General features: G+C 43.6%; 1 protein-coding gene across 2 annotated transcripts; it reads left to right on the forward strand.

The window, feature by feature from the left end:
• Positions 1 to 1,155: 1,155 nt before the first annotated feature.
• On the forward strand, positions 1,156 to 3,941 carry LOC132397756 (uncharacterized). 2 transcript variants are annotated; one of them, XR_009513437.1, is made up of 3 exons: positions 1,156 to 1,256; positions 1,535 to 3,534; positions 3,813 to 3,941. XR_009513437.1 is itself a non-coding variant. In XM_059976522.1 (2 exons), exon 2 carries the CDS (start codon positions 1,702 to 1,704, stop codon positions 3,208 to 3,210), a length of 1,509 nt encoding a protein of 502 aa, XP_059832505.1. In that variant the 5' UTR covers positions 1,156 to 1,256; positions 1,535 to 1,701; the 3' UTR covers positions 3,211 to 3,667. The 2 variants fall into 2 exon arrangements, 1 of the variants encoding a protein (XP_059832505.1); XM_059976522.1 differs by lacking the exon at positions 3,813 to 3,941 and having other exon boundaries at positions 1,535 to 3,667.
• Positions 3,942 to 8,034: the final 4,093 nt, after the last annotated feature.

Here is an 8,034-nt window from a genome sequence, read left to right on the forward strand (position 1 = left end):
TAATAAACAACGGAACAAGATTAGCCACCTTCCAGTCTTCATGTGAATTTCATCAGTGGCTAACGATGAAGCTCATATATCCGCAAAGCCCTCTGCAATGTCCTCTTTATCCTCCCATAAAGTGCAATGAGTAATTCAGTTCAGCCCTGGGGATTTATCCACTCAAATGTACCACAGGACAGCAAATACAATTTCTGTTGAATGTGACTAGCCTTCAAAGCATCTCCTCTTCTTTCCCTTTTCTCTTGAGCAACCAAGATTTTCTCCCCGTAAGAGAAATATTTGTTAAAAATCCTACCCATCTCCCATGGCTCAAGACATAGGTAGCCTGCTGATTTCTAAGGGGATATACTGTCTCCCTCACCCAACCCCCCCCCCCACCTCAACTTTACTTTTAGTATAGCAACAGATCCTCTTGGGATTTTCGTTAACCTCACTATTATTTTGTTGGCCATCACCACCATTTTACTGTCAGTACTAATCAATAAGCTCCAAAACCTGGGTCTCTGTACCCACTTCTGAAACTCGATCCTTGACTTCCTTTGCAGGAGACCACAACCAGTGCAGATTGGAAATACCACTTCCTCCCCTCTGACAATCAACACTGGCACACCTCAAGGGTGCATGCTTAGCCCACTGCTCTGCTCTGTCTGCACCTACGACTGTGTGGCTAGGCACAGCTCAAACGCCATCTATAAATTTTTTGATGGCACAACTATTATTGGCAGAACTTTAGATGGTGAGGAGGAGGCATATAGGAGTGAGATTGATCAGCTGGTTGAGTGGTGTTGTAACAGCAATCTTGCATTCAACCTCAGTGAGACCAAGGAATTGATTGTCAGTTTCAGAAGGGGAAGTTGAGGAAACACACAACAGTCCTCACTGAGGGATCTTCAAGGTAAACAGTGAGCAGTTTCAAGTTCCTGGGTGTTAACATTTCTGGAGATTTATCCTGGGCCCGAAATATTAAGGCGGTTCCAAAGAAGGCACTGTGCTGTCTTTACGACAGTTATTTAGTTTATAATATTTTCGCTTAGTAATTCATTCAATAGTATTTTCTAGTTAGAATTAGAAGTGTTTAAAGTGTATTCATTGCATGTAAAATATATCGGCATGCGATGACGTCACATCCGGTTTCGCTGCGTCTTGTGGGAAAACACCGGTTTGAAATTAGCGCGAGGGTGGGGGCTTTCCACGAGGCTCACCTGAGCACAAGCAGTTTTGCAGGCATGAGAAATCACAGTGAGAGCAACGCTGTAAGTTAATAGATAATCGATATATTGAACTAAGATGTTAATGCTGATCCTGTTAGAGGTAACGTCGGTAGATAATGTTTATGCTTTCGTTAGTTAAAGAGTCGCGGATAGTTTGCATGGAAGTGTATTTAAAGTAGTCAATGGAGCAGGTAAACTCTCCCTGTATACTGCACCTTAGTGTAATGTAGTTATAGTCACCTTTGCAAGTATTTACACTTGAAATGTGATATTAAGGAAGGAACAAATACTGTATCAATCTTGTATTGTTTTATCAACAGTTTTCACCATATGTTAATGTGAAGAGTGAACAGTAAATGGTTAATCTTACTGCGATCTGGTTCTTATTAACTGTGGTTTATCCGGACGTTAAATTCGGCGTTTCGTTACACCCGAAGGAGAACGTGACAGTGAAAAAGCGGCATTATCAGGTGTTTCAAGTGCTGCAATGTCAGCTCGATCCGGGATCAAGTCGATGGCGCCCAGCGACAAGGGCAGTAGAACGACATCAAGTAAGTCCGCACAGGCAAGAGCCAAGGCAGAAGCCGCCAAGGTGCGACTGCATTACGCCAGACAAGAAGCAGTTTTGAAAATGAAACTGGCCACCAGAGAAGCCGAAATCCAGAAAGAAGAGGCTGCCAGAGAAGCCGAAATCCAGAAAGAAAGGGCCGCCCGAGAAGCCGAAATCCAGTTGGAAATGGCAAAAATATCGACAGAGTTGCAAGTGCTGCAGCTAGAAAGAGAAGAAGCTGCTGCCATGGCGGAAGCAAAGTACATAGAAGAAGCTGAAGGGTCGCGTGATCTGACCGCAGCAAGATCTACTTTAGAAAGGACCAGACTGGAACGCACAAGCGACTATGTACAATCTCAAATAGACAGGCAGGCTCGTCTCCCCTCTCCATACGTATTCGATAACTTCCCCAGCTACGAGGAACCTCAGAGAGTCACGATTGCATCACATCCATACGAGGAAGGAAATTTACCCTCACGGCTCCGTGATGAAGTCAAGAATGAAAGAACCGACAACGCTCCTTCACCCCCACAACAGGACGGCGGGGAGGGAGAGGTTCACTCCAGGACAACAATTGTCAGCTCGAACTGTACAGAAGTTTGCGGTCAAACTCAGTCAAGCCGTTCTTGTTCCGAGATCTGCCTCACTGAGGTGTACCCTAAAGAAGCACAACAAGACATTACCAAGCGTAAAGTAACCGACGAGACGCTAGGTCAGTCAGTTTTCGTTCAAACCGAGGACGGAAACAAACTTGCACAATCAGCTCAAGATACCATTTCTTTAAAACCCAAAGACACCAAGGTCTTCAGAGATGAAGCAAATAATGGGGTTGCCCCATTGCCAATCAGAGAACCACGCCAGCGCTCACCAGATAACAAAGAGCAGGCAGTCAAACGGTTCACGTCCTTACGGAAAACCTGGAAAAGGAAACCTGAGATACAGCAACGCACCCGATTGGCCCACGAGGTACTGTGCACCCTAATGGCAGAGGTCACAGCCATTATAAACGCACAATCATTCCTACCTGTGTCTTCTGACCCAGAAAACCCCTTTATACTTTCGCCATCAACGCTCCTTACGCAGAAGGCAGGAGCACCTCCTCCACCAGGAGACTTCTCAGACAAGGATTTGTACACAAAGCAATGGAGACAAGTCCAGGCTCTGGCAAATCAGTTCTGGCCTCGCTGGAGACAAAAATATCTACCTTCGTTGCAACAGAGACGAAAGTGGACAGAACCCCGCAGGAATCTTCAAGTCGGAGACCTAGTCCTGCTCAGGGACAAGCAGATCACCCGCAACAGCTGGCCAATGGCCAGAATCACTGCTACATTCCCTAGCGAGGATGGACATGTCAGGAAGATCGAATTGAAGACTACCGACCAAGGCGATGTGAAAATTTACCAAGGGCCAGTTACAGAAGTTATTCTACTTCTACCCAATGACTGATTAAGAGACTAAGTTTTGTACTCTGCTCATTGTGACCTTACGAAGGTCAAGCGGGGAGTGTGCTGTCTTTACGACAGTTATTTAGTTTATAATATTTTCGCTTAGTAATTCATTCAATAGTATTTTCTAGTTAGAATTAGAAGTGTTTAAAGTGTATTCATTGCATGTAAAATATATCGGCATGCGATGACGTCACATCCGGTTTCGCCGCGTCTTGTGGGAAAACACCGGTTTGAAATTAGCGCGAGGGTGGGGGCTTTCCACGAGGCTCACCTGAGCACAAGCAGTTTTGCAGGCATGAGAAATCACAGTGAGAGCAACGCTGTAAGTTAATAGATAATCGATATATTGAACTAAGATGTTAATGCTGATCCTGTTAGAGGTAACGTCGGTAGATAATGTTTATGCTTTCGTTAGTTAAAGAGTCGCGGATAGTTTGCATGGAAGTGTATTTAAAGTAGTCAATGGAGCAGGTAAACTCTCCCTGTATACTGCACCTTAGTGTAATGTAGTTATAGTCACCTTTGCAAGTATTTACACTTGAAATGTGATATTAAGGAAGGAACAAATACTGTATCAATCTTGTATTGTTTTATCAACAGTTTTCACCATATGTTAATGTGAAGAGTGAACAGTAAATGGTTAATCTTACTGCGATCTGGTTCTTATTAACTGTGGTTTATCCGGACGTTAAATTCGGCGTTTCGTTACACCCGAAGGAGAACGTGACAGGCACTATAGTGGCTGTATTTCATTTGGAATTTGAGGAGTCTTAGTTAGTCTCTCACAACTTTCTACAGATGTACTGTGAAAAGCATTCTAACTGGCTGCATCAGCAACTTTTACGGAGGGTCCACAGCACAGAATTGGAAAAAATTTGCAGGAAGTTGGAACCAGCCAGCTCCATGAGTTCCAACATCCACTGCATTGAGGACACATTCAAAAGGTGATGGCTCAAAAAGGCAATGTCCATCATTAAGGACTCTCATCAGCCAGGACAGCCCTCTTCTCATTGCTACCTTCAAGGAGGAGGTACAGGAGCCTGAGGGGACACACTCAATATTTCAGGAACAGCTTCTTTCCTACCATCAACAGATTTCTGAATGGACAATGAACCCATGTACACTATTTAACTATTTTTTCTCTTCTTTTTGCTCTCCTCTTGCACTGCATATTTAATTTAGTTATATATTTCTTATTATAATGTATAGTTTCTAATTCTGTATTGCAATGTACTACTGCCACAAAACAACATATTTCACAACATATGCCAGTGATATTAAACCTGGTACTGAATCTGATTCTGAGTCATCTCATCTCATGCAGTCTCTCTGCACTCCTGAGTTCCCACTTGAATATGTTCTTAATCTTATTGTCATCGAGGATTCCACATGACCACAAAAGTATTCATCTGTTCTCTTACAAAAGTTGACACTTTCACGACTTTTGCTCCCAATTTCCACCTTGCCCTCACTTTCACATGTTCCCTATCTGATCCTTACCTTTCCTTTCCTTTCTTGATACTTGCATCTTCATCTGAGCTGATAGCTTAAATATCATTATCTACAGTAGTATAAGCCCACTAACTCCTAGGTTATCTTGACTTCAGCTCCTCCCATCTGTAAGGAGCCCTATTTACTTTTCCCAGTCTCTGTGCCTCCATTGTATATGTTCTGGTGATGAGACTTGCACTGTGGTGCCTTTTATCTTTTTTCTTCACTGTTACCACCTCCATCCATAGTTGACAGGTGTCTTAACAACATATCCATTATTTCCCACATTTCAGCTCTCATTCCAGAAAAAAATAAGGACAGATTTCCCCTTATCCTCACCTTCCACCCCCACCAGCTTCCACAATGAATGGATGATCCTCCATAATTTCTGCCTTCTACAATGGATTTTGTCCACCAGATACATCTTACTCTTTTGCTTCCCTTTCAGTTTTCCAAAGAAATTGATCTCTTCATGATATCTAGGCCCACTCTTCCATGTCCACCAACCACTTCACTTTTCAATACCTGGTCCATTTCCGACACCTCCCCCCCCACCCCTTGATCTTTTTGTCTCCATCTCTGGAGACGGCCTATCTACTGATATCTACTATAAGCCTACAGACTCTCGCAGCTACCTGGACTATTCCTCTTCCCACCCTGTCTCTTGCAAAAAGGCTATCCCCTTCTCACAATTCCTCTGTCTCCGCCGCATCTGCTCTCAGGATGAGGCTTTTCATTCCAGAATGAAGGAGATGTCTCCCTTTTTTAAACAAAAGGGCTTCCCTTCTTCCACCATCAACTCTGCTCTCAAACGCATCTCTCCCATTTCACGCACATCTGCCCTCACCCCATCCATCCGCCACCCCACTCGGGATAGGGTTCCCCTTGTCCTTACCTACCACCCCACCAACCTCCAGGTCCAACATATAATTCTCCATAACTTCCGCCACCTCCAACGGGATCCCACTACCAAACACATTTTTCCCTCCCCACCTCTTTCTGCTTTTCGCAGGGATCGCTCCCTATGCAACTCCCTTGTCCACTCGTTCCCCCCATCCCTTCCCACCGATCTCCCTCCTGGCACTTATCCTTGTAAACGGAACAAGTGCTACACCTGCCCTTACACTTCCTCCCTCACCACCATTCAGGGTCCCAGACAGTCCTTCCAGGTGAGGCGACACTTCACCTGTGAGTCGGCTGGTGTGGTATACTGTGTCCGGTGCTCCTGGTGTAGCTTTTTATATATTGGTGAGACCTGACGCAGACTGGGAGACCGTTTCGCTGAACACCTACGCTCGGTCCGCCAGAAAAAGCAGGATCTCCCCAGTGGCCACACATTTTAATTCCACGTCCCATTCCCATTCTGATATGTCTATCCATGGCCTCCTCTATTGTCAAAATGAATCCAAACTCAGGTTGGAGGAACTACACCTTATATACCGGCTGGGTAGCCTCCAACCTGATGGCCTGAACATTGACTTCTCTAACTTCCGTTAATGCCCCTCATCCCCTTCTTACCCCATCCCTGACATATTTAGTTGTTTGCCTGTTCTCCATCTCCCTCTGGTGCTTCCCACCCCCCCTCTTTCTCCTGAGGCCTCCCGTCCCACGATCCTTTCCCTTCTCCAGCTCTGTATCACTTTCGCCAATCACCCTTCCAGCTCTTAGCTTCATCCCACCCCCTCCGGTCTTCTCCTATCATTTTGCATTTCCCCCTCCCCCTCCTACTTTCAAATCTCTTACTATCTTTCCTTTCAGTCAGTCCTGACGAAGGGTCTCGGCCTGAAACGTCGACAGTGCTTCTCCTTATAGATGCTGCCTGGCCTGCTGTGTTCCACCAGCATTTTGTGTGTGTTGTTTGAATTTCCAACATCTGCAGATTTCCTCATGTTTGCTCACTTTTCAATACATTTTTTGTATGACCACATGAGATGCAATACCCATATTTTTACCTTTTCCTTTCCTTTCAAACTATTCTCATGGTGAAGCAGTGATTCACTTTCAGATTTGGTTTATTGCAGTCAGAGCACAGGACATTCTCTCCTCTGCATTGAAGAAACTAAACAAGGAGTGAGTGCCATGCCAGACACCTCTGTTCACAAGGATGACCATGAGCTTCTAGAAGCCGGATATTTAAATTCGCATTTCTCCACCACTGGCCTCCTACGACACATCAACAGTACCCAACCTCAGCTCAAATGATGCACTTCAACTTTTCTCTGGGAAGGCTGCACCCTTGGAACAAATCTATGAATAGAAAAATCTCTTATTGTTTGCTTTACAGACACGACTGCAAATTTCAGTTTGTTTCTATTTTTATTTTCTGTCAATAATACACAACTGAAGTAATTGTTGACAACTTTTGTCTCCATCCTATTACAGATATTCCATCTGTTGTCTCTATACTACTCTTCCCCATAGTAAAACATGCTTACTATCTCATGTTTCAGTTCTGATGCGGGGTCCTTGATCCAAGAGATCAACTTTATTTCTTTTTCCACTGATGCTGCTTGACCTGCTGTGTGTTTCCAACATTTTCTGCTTTTGTTTTGCATTTCCAGCATTTGCAGTTTTTCGCTCCAATAACTTTTCCATTATCCTTTTCCCCCGGCATTCCATTTCATGGTTGCAAGAGGTTATCTATATGCGTTTACCAAGGTGGAAAGAACACGAAAAATGTGTGAGGGGGATGAGCAGAGAACAAAACAATGATGTGAATTTGCGTCTAGTAACCAATTAAGAAGTACAACAGCTATGAAAACCTGGATCTCTGTGATTGCTCTACTTTTTTCCTGAGGTAAAAACAAGATTAAATTTTGCCATCAATACTCCAATTCAGCTTTGGAAAACTAATTACCTTATTTCCCAACTGCAAGAGATTCTGCAGATGCTGGAACGCCAGAGCAACACACAAAATGTTGGAGGAACTCAACAAGTCAGGCAGCATCTATGGAAATGAATAAACAGCTTTTTGTGTTTTTGTTACCTTATCTCATTTATGATCTATGTTGTTCTATGTTTCAAATATCAAATGCACAATTTTTACCTGATTGCTGGGTTTCTGTGAATTTCTCTACAATACATCAAAACTGCATCACGATTCAATTTCTAGGGCTTTGCTGCTTTTGTCAACATCTGTTGCTTATATTAGTTCATTTAATTTCTTTTATTTCTTTTTTGATATACCTTATTCAATTAATCTTCAATATTCTTTCTTCAGAGAACAAACTGTAGTAACAGCCAATAGCTGGCCAAATCTTTAACAGCACATTGCACTGAATTATCAATTGGATCTAAAATCAGAAAATTTCAGTGTGGTGAAGTATAGCAG

Source organism: Hypanus sabinus, chromosome 8 (assembly GCF_030144855.1).
Source record: "Hypanus sabinus isolate sHypSab1 chromosome 8, sHypSab1.hap1, whole genome shotgun sequence".
Taxonomy (NCBI): domain Eukaryota; kingdom Metazoa; phylum Chordata; class Chondrichthyes; order Myliobatiformes; family Dasyatidae; genus Hypanus; species Hypanus sabinus.